Genomic DNA, 15,312 nt, shown 5'->3' on the forward strand with positions numbered 1-15,312 from the left:
ATCCCTGACTCAATCCTCATCTGTTGCTAGCAGTTGTTTGAACCCTGTGGACAAGCATGTTTTCTTTCCTACCATAATACAGTGGTATAAATCTCTTCTTGTCCTTGTCATCCTCTACAAACATAAGTTCCAAGTGAGCTTTGGCTCTTTAGACACCTTGCATGCATGCCTAGGCAATCTTTCTAAATTCCTCCTTGTATTCCTATTCCTGCTTCTGTCTCCTGCATGTTGTTTGGCCTTGCAGCTCTCATGAGCTGCCTGCTTAGCCATGCCATGGTCTGTTTGTTTGTATGTTTGTTTTCATGAGTACCGGGAAGGACAGTTCTAGTAGAAGTTGTTTTAAAGCTTTGGATGAATCTACTGGTGGAAAAATCTAAAGTCATGCCATTCTGAGTAGCATATAGTCAGGTATGTGGAATCATTGGAAGTGACGTTTGTACATGAAAAAAAACTTGTTGATTAAGCAAGACTTGACATAGTGTTTCTGAAGAGGGCTACCGTGTTAATTAAGTTTTGATGAATTATGTTTATTACGTGTAATTTGGAGTCCATATCAAAATGATCAAATAAAGTTATGGCTGGAAGCTTAGTAGAAACATTAGTAATTGAAAAAACTTTCCTGAAAAAAAAAAGTAGGACTTTTTCAGTTGAAAAAATAGTGTGTGGCTTCAGAAGCCTTACAATGTGTAAACATCATATGTGTCACGTCTGTTGATTATATATAAAGTATAGTGTACTTCACAAAAGTGTTTTTGATTAATAAATGTTCTAATGCTGAAACTTTCCAGATTAAAAAGAGAGTATTTCTCCACAAACAAGCAAATGAATGAGAAGATTGAGGAAAAGAAAAAGGTAATTAAAGATCTCTCTGAGAGGCTACAGGATAATGAAAAAACTCGCAGAGAATTACAAGAGGAACTTGCAATGGTAAGACAAAAGGCCTGTGGCACTTGTTTCTTAGGGGTTTTTCAACATACTGTGAAAATGCACTTGCTTTGCTGAGCAGTGCAAGAACTCTATTGTTACTCTAATCTTACTCATATTACTTTTTTTTTTTTTTTGTAAAACATGAATAAATGTAGCTAATACGCTGGAGAAGCTAAATTGAAAATGTACCTTAAGTGTTCTGCTGTGTATTTAACTGAAGAGCTTTTGCAGAAAACAGCTACATTAAAAGAGTGGCTATGAGAATTTAACTTGTGTTTGCGTTCCTAGAGAAGGCAGCAATTTGTAGAAACAGATTATGGTTCCTTGTAGGGAATATTATATCTTTGTACCTAGCCCTTTTTCATCTACAGGCTTCGTTAGGTACCATTGTATGTACGTACACACATTTATTTCACACAACATCTTGTTTCTACTGCAACATTTGACTATAAATATGCTTGTTTGAGGGTGACAAAGCAGAGGGGATTTTTTTTTTCTTTGATGTGGATTTGGCATGTGGGATGTATTTTACTGTGTTACTTTCTGAAATCTTTCTTTTTTATATGACCAACTGGGGCCTTCCCTCTGTTTCTACTCACCCCAAGTCTGAATAACGATTTTCCCATCCTCTTGCATAGCAGCAGAGACAAAACACATATCTTATGCATTATCTATAAAACCTTCTCTCTTTCAACTGTGTAGTAGCATTTGCAATATTTCTATACTTATCCAATGTAAACTATTTTATTTTATTTTATTTTATTTATTTATTTTTTTAATACTGGGCTGCAAATTTCTTCCTTTTCCATCTCCTGGAGCTGTGAGTTTGGAAGGTAAATGCAGTCAATTCCCCGCTGCTGGCAGTTACAGCAGCAGTGAACAGGAGTAGAGGCCTGCAGAAGAGAGGATCTGCAGACTTATTGCTGTCGTCTGTTCAGCTTATCTGAAAAATAAAGATATTTTAAAGGGTTACATGTTCACAGTCTGTAAACAAAAACATTATGAACAAGTAGACTTAAGTAGACTTGAATTATAGTTTCCCTGACTATGGATAATCAAATAGGTGAAAATTGTAAATAAGAACTGAATTGGAAAAGAAACCTGTAAGTGTAACTGCCTTTTGGAGTAAAATTGCTGAATGGTTCTCCATCATGAATGTTAAAGTCAGTATTGGGTGTGATTTCTGTAAATTTCATACACTTTAGTTCAGACAGGAATTAGTTCATAGAGTTCTGTAGTGTGCATTTATAAATAAAATTTGTTTTAAGTAACTGGGATCAGATGACTCTGTCCTCTGACAGATGATAGATCTTTTGTATGTCAGTCTTTGCCCTTGCCAATATTTTAGTGAATTTGGATTCTCATTTCAAAATTACATTGATTGGCCATTCTTACAGTAACTACAAAACGAGTGTGTATGAATGGCAAAGCATTCACCTATTCAGTGGTTTTAGGTTTTGTCACAGAGCTAATTACTAGTTTCAATTGATTGATGCCAAATGGTTCATCTTACTTTTTAATTTTTTTTAGTCGGAATTATTCCATACATTGTCTTAATATAGAGTTCTCATGCAGATTGGTAGCTAATAACAGATAAACAAATCAAAAACCCCTTCTTCCTTCTGGGAGAATCACACCTTCTTCCCTGCAAGAAGAAGTGTATTAAAAGACATTTGCTGGCCTAGTTAACCTGGAAAAATCATCTTATATGACACAAAAGGAATAAGAAGATAGAAAAGCAACTGTCTCCCCTAACTACTGTCAGTAATGATTAGTATGAAATTCATATGAATTCATATGATTCATATGAAATATATGTTCAATATGACATATTTCTACTATGAACATTAGAGACTTGTTAGCTATCTCTGTGATACAAGTTTTCCTTTTTATTTTGTGTTTTATTTTTTAACATTTATGCTGTATTTGACAAAAATTCAGGAGAAAATTCTAGTTTTCGTCAAGGTTTCTGGTAAGGGCAAAAATATTAAATAGTGTATTCAGAATGAACATTACATTATAGAAGGGTAAAAAGCAGAATAGATTGTCTTGGTTAAAAGAAGGGTCTTGTTCATAGCTGGTTGTTTTAATTGTTACAATGGAGTGATTTCAAACCAGAGGACTGCCTTGAACAGGTAATAAAAACACTCATTTTCTGTGGAGTTGCATTAATGGTCCCCTTTGGGATTAGGTTTTTATCACCTTGGATGGCTTTGTATTTTTCCTGAAGACTTACTGTATTTGTTTGAGAAGCAGGAATATCTGTGTGTGGTCTTGTTTATTGAGTCTGGACAACTTTTTTTTTTTTTTTTTCCCCAGAAGTGTAAAAGCAGAAGTCTCTGGCAAAAACTGAGTATAGATAGCATTTCACATACATTCACTTTATCAGACACATACTAGAATTGTGTGAAAATGTGTTCTCTTCCCTTCATTTCCCAATCTTGCTTTCTTGATCTGTTCATTACTTTCCTATGTTTTATACTACCATTAGACATCCTGTCCTTTCCACTCCAGTCTCATAATCTTATATTGGTTTCTCACTATACTGCTATAATACAGGTTAACATTTTTGTTTGTAAAACGTTTTGGGAAATATAATCAAACCAGTGAAGGCTGTTTGTTTTTAGAGAAACAGACTTACGCAGGGACCAAATACATTCTTTGGAAACTTTTTATATCAAAAAGAACATTTTTTTATGGCTCAGTTGAATGTATAGTAAAGTAGTTACACTGCTTTTAATTTTAAATATCAGCATGTGGCACAAGTTTGCCAGAAATTTGCATGGATCAGATGTGATAGAATCTGTTGATATCAAACAAAACTGCTTATGAGTGTTCAGCATGAGCAGGCTCTCAAGTTTTCCATTGTGTTTTTACTGAGGAAATTGGTCTCAAGCTTGTCATTAATTCCAGCTAGGGTTTTTAGAAATTTTAGCTTGAAGAACAGGAATTTGGAAGAATGGCCATTGTGATTCAGATCTTGTTTTAAATTGAAACAGTCCCAGCTGTATTCCTGCCCCATGGAAAGAATAAGTGGTGCCTTGAATAGGTTTTAAAGTTACTCAGGGTATTTACATTTCTGGCACCTAGTAGTGGATGAGTACTAATTCTTAGTACCGGACAAGAGGGAGACGTTGAATCTTTATTTTATGAGAAATGTATATTGAAATTTGGGGAACTTGCCAATTCACCAGAATGCATATTAGGAAATTGCAGTCATTAAGAATAGTGTATTTTAGTGTAAATTTCTTTAATCTGGATGTATTGTGTATTCATTTCCTCCCGCTTGTATAGATACTATCAGGAGTAGTATAATTGTATAATTAGTGTATAAGTAGTGTAATAGATTACACCCAGACTCTTTTGCCGTGTGGCATATAAATCTTTTCCTTGCAGTCATGCATGCAGTCATGTGGTGTATATATTTAGGCTGTCTGTAATAGCCTTGTAGGTTATTGCAAGCTGAAAGTCAGGACAGGAGTGTTTGAGAATCTAGTTCATGTACATTGGCAGTAACTTGTTGTTTAGTAGTAGTCTCTCAAGTATTGATTGAACAGACAATAAAACACCCTGAATGTTATGATTATTCTACAAGTTCTGTGGAATAGGATCTGGTACTCAATGGCAATGATTAACTGTGAACATTTTTTTGTTTCAATTAAAAACAAACAAAAAAAGCAACACAGAAGACAGAGGCACAGTCTTCATTAATTTTGTGCTAATGATTGTTAAATGGTGTATTACCTTGTTTTGTGTTTTTGTTTTACTTGCCTTGACTTGAGTGTTCCTTCTTATGTTGTCCCAGTTCAAGAAGACCAATCAGTCTGATAAATCCCATTGATGTCAAGCATATGTTTAAATGATCTTCTACAAAGAAATCAATTTCATAATTTATTCTGGAGATGTCACTCAAACTGTGATGTTCCAGTGTTTGAAGACAGGCATCTAAGAAGTGCTTTTGAAGTTGCCAATTCTTGAAAAAAAACTGACTTAACCAAAAAAGCCTGAAGAGAAACTCTTACAAAATTCTCTTCTACCAAAAGGTTGTTGCAAACTTCTCTGTAGGAAACTAGAATTGTTCTGTTTAAAACTTGAGCATTTTTGATGAATTTCATTTCAGGTTATTAAAACTGAGGCACAAAATTTCTTGAGAAATTTTATTTAATTTACCTGTGGCCAGGCATGTTTTAAAGACTGCTCTACAAACTTTCAAAAATTTTAGCTAATACGAGATAATAAATAAAATGTGAAGTATTTAATAGCTAGTTAACTTGAACAAAAATAAAGAGTAGCCTAAAGAACTATATTGTTGGGGGTTGGGGGAGTTGTTTTGTTTTTGTTATAGTTCATGCTTGGTTGCTTAAAATTTGTGCCACTGTCCTGCAATACAGAATATCACTCAGGTAAAACCAGTTGTTTACTGTGGAGCAGCCTTCTGGAGCTATTTCTGTAACTGATTTGCTTTGGTCATGCTTGGTCACTGCATTCTGATTCTTTTATAAAGCATTTACCCAAATGCTTTTCAAGGAGTAGCTGAACACGCTGCTTCTTAGTGACTGTGTGGCTATGTCTAGCTTTGGCACATGCTCTGACATCAACAGATGGCACTTGGACTGCACACTAAGTGACTGAATTAGTCTGTGTGCAGTAGAGCCACACAGGAAATCCCTGCAACTGCAAATAAAACAGGCAATGCTCCTGAGAAGATCCCTCATGGAATAATGGCAGTAGATTGCAGGACAGGACCCCAGTTCCTTGTTTGATAGATCTGGAGTTTTTGTTAAGTTAGTTTTGAAAGAGCCTCAGACTCCTGCCTACATGTTTATTCTTAAATTGTATTGAGCTTGAGATGCACACAATTGCAGAATTAGTCACATGGGCTATTCTTGAAGCGTGTATAGTAGGGTTTATGCTTACTTTATTCAACAACATGAGAGTTCACTCTTAGAAAATCCTAAAAACAAAAACCACGACATAAATCAAAAAAGAAAACAAACAAATAAACGAACAAACAAAGAAAACAAAAAAACAAACAATGGGACTTCATTTCTGGAGCAGGTGATGTAATGATACCAAAATAGGAGACTGTAGATGAGAGTACCTCTGCAACCATGGTGGTAGGGAGTTGCCCAGATAAGTACAAATACCCTGCCTCTGAAAGGTTAGCGTAATTCTGACAGTGGGTGAAATAATTTGTACAAGTAGTAGATTTTCCAAATAGTTCCAGTTATTCTTAGTTAAGGATTTGTAGCATTTGGAAGAATTTTCCCCTGGTTAGAGCCTGCAATACTTGTAATAAAAAATACTTGGCTTCTATTTAATGTCTTGAAAAATGCAGTTTTGTTTTTAGATGTTTATGTAAATATATGGTGAAATACATTCTTCTACCAGAACCTCTTCTGTTCTCAAGGGATGTTTTGCAATACTAAGCGCCTTCTTAAGGATATGAGGTTTGACTTGGGGAAGGGGCTATAATCCAGCATATATTCTGAGTTCAGGAAGTATGATTTTGCTGCTGTATTATTTGGTTTCTAGCCTCCCAATCTGAATATTTTGGAGGGGGAGAGTTGTGTTTGGGAGGGATAGGAAATACTCAATATAAGTTTGGAGAATTTTAAATTCTCAAGTGTTTTTGATGCATGCAGTTGGGCTTTTTGAAATTAGACTTGATAGTGGATGTATTATTTGCTTCAACCAGACTATCCTTTCATTTTTCCCTGTGGGTACCTTCCTTTCAGAATAATCACACAGAATGGCAGTCACTGATGCTGGCAGGTATCTCTGGAGATCATCTAATCCACCCCCCATTCAGAGCAAGGTCAACTACAATAGGTTTTTCAGGACTGTATCCAGCTCAATTTTGAGTATCTCCAAGGACTGAAGCTACACAATGACTTTGGACAGTCTGTTCTAGTGTTTGACCATCCTCACAGTAATTTTTTTTCTTGTATTTAAATGGAATTTCTTGTAGTTTAGTTTGTGTATATTGCCTCTTGTGCAGGGACTGAGCACCACAGAGGAGTCTGGCTTCCTTTTCTCCACTTCCTCTTGTCAGGTGCTTACACATATTGTAAGTCCACCTGAGCCTTCTCCTCTCTAGGCTAAACAGTCCCAGCTCTCTTTGCCTCTCCTGATATTACAGTTTTACCAGTCCCTATGTCATCTTTGGCCCTTTGTTGGACTCATTCCTATAAATCCATTTCCCTCTTTTACTGGGGAGCCCAGAACTGGACCCAGCACTGCAGATGTGTCTCACCAGGGCTGAGTAGAGGAGAAGGCATCACTTAACTTGCTGGTGATGGCTTTGCTAGTGCAGCCCAGGATACTGGTGGCCGTCTTTGCCTCAAACACACGTTGCTAGCTCATGGTCAGTTGACTCAAGTTGGTTTCCAGCCTGTGCTGCCATGTGGAGTTATTTTTCCCCAGGTGCAGAACTTTGCACTTACCTTTTTTTGCACCTCCTAATGTTCTTGTTGGCCCATTTCTCCAGTAGCTGCAGGTCCTTCTGAATAGTAGCAAAACCCCTCTGGTGATTCAGTCAATACTTCCACGTTTTTACTGAAAACTTGCTGAGGGTGCACTCTGACCATCATCCCAGTCATTAATGAAGATGTTAAACAGCATTGGCTCCACTGCTGACTCCACTGGGATACCAGCAGTGGCAGAACACTGCTCACGACCCTCTGCCTGCTTACTGCCCCACAAGCCCTGCAGTTCAGCCGGTTTTAAATCTGCCTCATTGTACACTTATCTAGCCAATACTTCATCAGTTTATCTATGATGATGTTATGGAAGGCAATGTCTAAAGACTTACTAAAGTCAAGATAAATGATATGCTGTGCCATTTCCCCTCAACCTTCAGGACATTTGTCTCATTGTTAAAGGCTGTCAGGTTAGTTAAGCTGGATTTCCTCTTTCGATGTCCATGTTCGATACTACTGATCATGTTCTTGTCCTTCATGTGTTTGGAAATGGTTTCCTAAATTACTTATTTTATCACCTTCTCAAGGATAAGTGCGAGACCAACTTGCCTGAAGTTCCCTGCATCCTCTTTCTTGCCCTTTCTGAAGACAGGAGTGACCTTTGCTTTCTTGCAGTCCTCAGGAACCTCCCATGATCACCAAGGTATTTCAAAGACAGCTTAGAGTGGCCTGACAATGACATTGGCCTGCTTGCTCAGCTCTTGTGAGTACATGCCATCATGTCCCATGGGTATGTGTGCATTCAGTTTGTTCGAATGTTTCCTAACCTGGTCTTCCACCACTGAGGGTAGGTCATCTTGGTCCAGGCTTTACCACTGGTCTCAGGGAACTGAGATTCATGAAGGCTGGTCTTGTGCACTGAGGTGAACAAGGCATCGAGAAAGCCGTTCTTGTGTCCTCATCACCAGATCTCCTTCCCCACTCAGTAGCAGGCCCACATTTTGCCCAGTCTTCCTTTTGCTGGTGATTTGTGTGAAGGTACCTTTACTTCTGCCTTTTGTGTGCCTTGCTAGATTCAATTCTAGGTAGATTTTAGCTTTTCTAAGCTCATTCCTCTGTGCTTTGACAGTGTCTCTGTATTTCTTCCAGGTCACCTGTCCCCACTTCCACCTTCTGTGTGCTCCCTTTAAATATTTAAATTTACCTGGGAGGTCCTTGTTCATTCTTACAGGTCTTCTGTTGCCTTTGATTTTCAAGGATCACCTCCAAGCTCAAGAATGGTCAATCCTGATGAGCAGGAAGTGAAGAAAAGCCAGCAAAAGGCTTACAAGTGGTCTTTCACCTCTTTCTACTAATGAGGTAGAAAGGGTTGGGAAGCAAACCATCCTTACATGAAGGCTTTAGCACTTTGTCACCTAATTTCCCTTTTGAAGTAATCTAGGGAACGTTCATACAAGTATTCACACAGGAATGACATCGCCTAACACAAATGTGATGATGGATAGAGGTGGTGGGAGAGAGTAATCTCCTCTCCTCGAATAGTTGGATCTGGCAGAGATCTTTCAGCAGCTGCAACTGATTATATTTGACTTCTACACTCTAGTGGACTCCATTTCCCCTTTCAAAGCAGAGTTATGTATGCCCTCTGTGTTTGTTCATCTCGAAGACAAGAAAACTAAGAGAGTTACAGCTACTGCCATGAACTATCAGATGGGTGCTTTTGGAGAAGACTGAGCTACGCTCTCATTAGAATTGTGCAGTGCAAGTATGAGAGCAAACAGAAGTTTTAGAAAGGGAAATTCTAACTACCTGTAAGGGGAAAAAAAAAACACTTCACAGTGAGGATTGTGAGCTATTGGAACAGGTTGCCTGGAGGGGTTGTCGAATCTCCGTCCTTGAGGATACTTGAAACTTGACTGGACAGTGCTCTGAGCAACCTAACCTGACTTCAAGCATGGCCCTGCTTTGAGTGGGGAGTGGGATCAGCTGACCTCCAGAGATCCTGTCAGCTTAAATTATTCCATGATTTTATGACTCTGCGCATTCTTATTAGATACCTGTCAGTGAGACATAAGAAGTTAGATCGATACATTCAGACCCTTTTGTACTCTTATCCAGTGTCTGGATTTCCTACACTGTAGTTCACAGTATTTCTATTCATTTCTAATAATGGGAGAGAGTGATTGAAAATGGGAGTTAGAAAGGAAGGAGACAAAATTTTTTGCTGCAGAAGTGTGGAGAAACTGGCTAGTCTAAAGAATTTCCTTTTGATCTTTATTGCTGTTGAAAAACAGAGACTGAAATTGGTTTAGAGAGTATGGATGCAGTTAGCAAATAAAGCACAGAGCAGTAGTGAAGACTAAATAAACTGCAATATACTGTTTAAATTGTGGTAAATTAACTAAACCAAATGAAAAAATTGGATTAGGAGAGAGAAAAAGAATTCTCACATTTGAATTTTTCATGGGAAAGGGTTTTTCTGGGAAGATTTAGTTTGCTCTTGTCTGTGCTGGAGTGCTTTCTATAAAAAAGAGTATTTATTCTATGATGATGCTGATCATGTTATTAACTTATTTGTAATATGTGAGGTCTTTGAGATTGTATCAGTACAGGACAGTAATGAATTTCATATATTTGCATCCTGTGAACTATTTTTACTGGATTTCAGCAAATACAATCTCTCTCTACATAAAAAATTTTATAGACTAAGAATTAAAACTTTCTTATTTTTAAATACATAGAAGTGGTTTGGAAATTCTTTATGAAGTGTAGTACAAACTCTCACACAAGGAAAGGCGTGTAAATGCTACAGGGGACCTAACATTGAAATACACACATGAATAATATATTAGTTGATATACAGTACATATAATTAAAATTGAAAGAGTAAAGCAAATTTATAAAATATTTAAACTGAGTAGTGAAGAACACTGCAGAGAATTAAATGTCTTTTTTTTTTCCTTTTTTTTCTTTTTTTTTTTTTTTTCCTGCTAGTTTTACGCTACCAGTATGTAGCAGTAGCAGTTTTCTTAGGGAGGATGTTTCCCACACTTGAGAAATTGACTGGGTCTTTACATGTGCAGTGAAACATAATTAAAGTGATAGTTTATAGATATGATAGAAAACAGTAGGATTTTTCTCAGTGTAAATAGGGTAAACGTCCATAACAAAGTAGAAGTGGAAATTAGTCAAATAGGTATTAGAATTTAGAATAAAAATAAATTGAGTAATTAAAAATAATTAGTTTGAACATAACATCTTTGAACATAACCTTTGACACCTTTGAACATAAACCTTGTTATAAGAAAATTATGAAAAAAATGTTTAAATCTAGTTTCCTCTTGATTTTTTTAAACTTGTGAGTTGTAACACACTTTGTCAATGATCATCTAAAATTGTACTTTTCTTTTGAGAAGTCAAAGCTACATATGTCCAACAGGATGTTAGTCTTGTCTGGAATTACAGATGCATCTGTAATAGCAGTCTTTGAAAGCTGCAAGTTTTAATGTTGGATATAAATTGAAAGAATGATTTGATACAGTCGATATTATTGCATTGATTAAAAACTCTGCTATAATACTATTAATTAATACCTCAATATAAAAACAGTGTCTTAATTTGAACAATAGGCTGCACTTAACAGCTTTCTTTAAGAAAATTCAATGCTAGAAGCTGAAAGGCTCTGCTGCTTTACATTCCATTCATAGGGAGAATTTTTTGAGGTTGAGGAAATAACTATCAAGCTTGGAAGATACTAACAATTGAAGTAGGCAGGTTTGCAATGAGAATAGGTGTGGGATTTGACAGAGTGCCAAATCATGAATTTCTAGACTGTCTGCCAGTAGTTTGGTGTCTTTCTGGATGCCCTTGTAGGGTATAACAACAGATTTCATTGCTTGCATATTGCTTCATGGGCAGCAGTTAATCATCGTTCATTAAGATATTTTTAAAGCAGAAGATCTTCAAGACCAATTTTTATTTTTATTTTGACTACCTGAAGCCTTTACATCTATTTTAAATGTGTTTCAAGTTTCCATGAAACCCTGTTAATTATTTGTGGCATTAGCTCATTTGACTCAGGAAAAGAAGTGTTAAAAGCATAACATGAATCTAAACATAAAAGGCAATAAAAATACCATGATCTGTATTGCTTATGTTTACTATTTTAATGGATTTCTTTTCCCCCCTCCTGTCTGTCTCTCCTGTCAAATAAAGGCCAAGAAACACCAGGTCTTTCTAACAGAGACGTATGAAAACAACATGAGAGAGCTGGAGTTACTCTTGGACAGCTTTGCTATGTCAGGCCAGCGGACAGCAGGTTAGTTGAAGGTATAAAATGACAGATGCATCTGTCAATGTTCCAAAGTCACTACATTGTGGGAATTCTGCAGATGCCTCTTGCATTCCCTCTTCTCAACATGCTTTGATTTGATGACATGATAAGAGCAGTTCTCACAGCAGTCAAATGGCCTTCCTAGCTGAGAAAGGGTGACGGAATGTGGACCTGCTGTTGTCAGCCCAGAGCTTGATTTACAAATGCTGGGGTGTATATGATCGGTCAGAAAAGGGCTCACTTGCTGTGCTCTAAATCCAACTGAGAAAAAAGTCCTTACAGTATACCTGCAAAGGGAACAGATGTTTTGCCTGAACTGAGCCAAATTCTCAGGCAACCTTCAGCAACTTAAAGGTCATATATTCAAAAAGGTTGTGTAGGACACATGATATAACACAATACTTTTTGCTGTTGAGTGTGCACTAATATTGTATTGCATTCATTTGATCTAATGCAATTATTTTTCTGTTCTAATTATAATGAATTGCAAGTTAGTAGTTGTCAGTCAACAAACTGCTGCGCGCATAAACATTTCAAATTGTGGCTAACAAACAGAATTTTAATATAAAAGCTTGTGATCTTTTTTAAAGGGTGAAAACAATACACTTTTCATTTGAAATCTTCATTAAAAGCTATGTATAAAAAAAATTCTCTATGTGATTCCTGTTAGAAAGTCATATGCTAGACACAAAAAGCTTTCAATTTACAGAGCAAATAAACTGGAAAAAACAACAACAACAACAACAACCAAACCAAAACAAAAACAGGTTAAATGTTTCTTAAAGGGCAAATTAATTTATTTGATTTAAATTGTGATGACAAGTTTCTGCAATGTTTAGCAACAATAGACATAAAAGGTGGTATAACATCTTTAAGGAAAGATGCGCACATACATTAAGATTTTTTTAAGGCCTAGTACTGTTAAAATAGAGTAAAGGAACTTCCTAGGAATTCTTTTGCTCTCAAAGGCCTAGCCTTGAATATGTGATAAATTGATTTCTTCATATGGGCTATATAACTTTTATTTGGGAGCTGGTATCAGTCTTATTCTGTAATCATAAGTGTAATTCCTGTGGGTAATACCTATAGGTTTACTGCAGATTTGTCAGACTGAAAAGCTCTTCAAATCTGTATGTTTTCCTCAATCTTGCAAAGTTCCACATGCCCAGAGGGGATATTGCAATTCTGGAGGGAGCTGGATGCTGCTGCCAAAGCGTAGTTCCAAAGCAGTAATTGTCTTTTGGATAGGTTTTCTGTTCTCCCTCATGATAAACCTTGCAGAGAACAGCTTTGACCTGTTTCTATCTTATTAGGGATTTGGTAACTTCAGTATTAATTTACTTATGTTGTTTGAAGTAAACTTCGAAAGATCTTATTTAAAGGGATCTTTTTTTAAGCTTCAGTGTCTCTGTAGAGGCTTAGTTGAGGCAGAAAGTCAAATTTAGCACTGCTGTAGATTGAGTCTTTATCTCTAATACTGAAGTGGATGTTGACAAATATATTTGTTTTACATGTTCAGTATGCTTTTAAGTGTGAAACAACATTTTTAATGCTCTCAGCTTAATGTGTTACACTTAGGGATTTATTATCTAACAATATAATTTTTCAAAAAACAAGTCTTATTTGAAATGGAAATGCCTTGATGCCAGTAAAAGTCAAAATCATTGGTAAATCTTTATAGTTTAATTAGCAGAAGCGGGGAATTGATGCTACACAAGCCATAGTTGACTGGACAGTCTTCCTTGTTTTGATTCTTTTCTCTTTAGACTTTCAACTGAAGTGGTGAAAATTTTTCCTTAAAAATCTGTCAATATAAAGGCTCCAGACCCTTCATTTAAGTGCTGATAGTTACTGTGCTTTTGGAGCTATCCAGGAAAAAGAGAAGAAGACTTTATATTTGTCAGATTAAAAGAAATTAAAAAAAAAAAATTATACATTCCAAACTAAGAAGCACAATCTACATCTTCCTCTTTTTAAGTGACCTTTATAAATATTCCACAGCATTGTTACTGTTACCGGCCAATTTGCATGATTTCAGTTTGTTCATATTCAGTTTGTCATATTTTGCAGTTATTCACCTGTAGGGTGTGTGCTCAGAGAAATTTGTCTTCATTTTAAGCAAAAAAGAAAAAAAAAAGTTGCAGTAATCTGAAAAAAAAAAAAGAAAATTGTGAATTGAATATAAAGAGATAAGAGTTTTAGCTGTTTGAATCAGTAGAAAGACTTGAAAGAGTAGTTTACTCATCTTTTTACCTCCTGTCAGAGTCATGTTGAACCTGGCATTTTCCCCAGATTTTTCCCCAAAACTCTTAGGTGATACTGGGCAAATGCTTCAAGTATTGTTTTCCCCCTCGTTGCTGAAGTAAGGGCCTCTCCAGCAAGACAGTGCCATTTGGATTATGTTGCATGTCTCCTGCATAGCTGTATGGAAACAGACAACATTTGGCCAGTATTAAAGCTGTGGGCTTGTTTTCAGCTAATGCAGGAAGGTGGAATCTGGTATTTCTGTTGGCAAGCTGGGCTGCCTAGAAAATAAGGTTGCAGCAAAGGCAAATAATGCCAGGATGGAAAGTTTACTGGCAAAAGTCTGTTCTTGGCAACCATGATATAAATTAAGACAGTTCAAAGACATGTTTTAGGGACAGCATTGCAGTTTGGGACTTCAGAAATGAAGATACATTATTTAGACAGCTTGATGAAAAATATGGATTGGAAGACAACTGCTAGATTGACTTAATGGCTGTTATTTTAAATTGACGATAGCTGCGTGTTACAGCTTCTTTGGAGCTGGAAGTAAGGAACAGCAGTACTTTTTTTTTTTTTTCCTGTGCAATAGGTTCACTGCAAAGTGTTCCTACAATAGATAATAGGAAGAAATTGCTTTTGTAATTGAAAAGACAGCACTGGAGTCCTGTGCATCCTTAACTTTAGCTATGGTAAAACGGCAGTATTGTAAGGTGTTACAGATCTGTTATTATATCTAAAATCTGAACTTCTCACAAAAGGTCAGATTTTATGATTTTTTCTCAGGATGATTGTAAGTGTAATAAATTGCCATCTGGGACAGTTCTAGGACTCAGAGTTTTGAGTCAGGGCACTGGACTACCATTGAGAAGATCTTGCTTTTCCCTGACTCTGTAGATGGTTAGAAACTGTGGAAAATAGCTGTCCACTGGAGGTACCTGATAAGACAGAGCAGCGTTCTATCCTAGAGATGTGCCTTATTTCTAAATTCACTTTTATGTACATTCTTTCTAAGTTCACTTTTATGCTGTAGGGCAGATTATGCTCCTGAGACTGAAAACAAATTTACAAAACTGTATTGGTTTTTCTAGGCGTAACTTTGACAGAAACAGCTGGCCAGCAAGTTGAATAGAAAAGTTAGTGTCCAATCTGAATAGTACTCAGCCATACTCTATGCTTTCTGACATTGAAGGGCTGGGAAGGAAGTCAGTAATTAATTTAAAACTTAAATTTTCAAAATGGCTGTTGGCAGTATTTTCTAACTTGCATGTGTGTGCAGGTTTTCCACTAACAATAGTGTGTTATGTGTGGCATACAGGATAAATCCAATTTTTTAGAATATCACACTAATTAGATAATACTAACCACAGGATTCTTAAAAAAATA

The 15,312-nt window shown here is 36.4% G+C and overlaps 1 protein-coding gene across 12 annotated transcripts in view; it reads left to right on the top strand.

The window, feature by feature from the left end:
* Positions 1-15,312, top strand: part of CCDC171 (coiled-coil domain containing 171) — a 178,287-nt gene that overhangs the window by 45,761 nt on the left and 117,214 nt on the right. For all 12 annotated transcript variants that reach the window (XM_066987705.1, XM_066987696.1, XM_066987695.1 and 9 more), the window contains 2 exons: positions 789-927; positions 11,565-11,667. In XM_066987705.1, coding sequence (XP_066843806.1) covers positions 789-927; positions 11,565-11,667 — 242 coding nt within the window. The remainder of the gene's footprint in view (positions 1-788; positions 928-11,564; positions 11,668-15,312) is intronic.

Source organism: Anser cygnoides, chromosome Z (genome assembly GCF_040182565.1).
Source record: "Anser cygnoides isolate HZ-2024a breed goose chromosome Z, Taihu_goose_T2T_genome, whole genome shotgun sequence".
Lineage (NCBI taxonomy): Eukaryota > Metazoa > Chordata > Aves > Anseriformes > Anatidae > Anser > Anser cygnoides.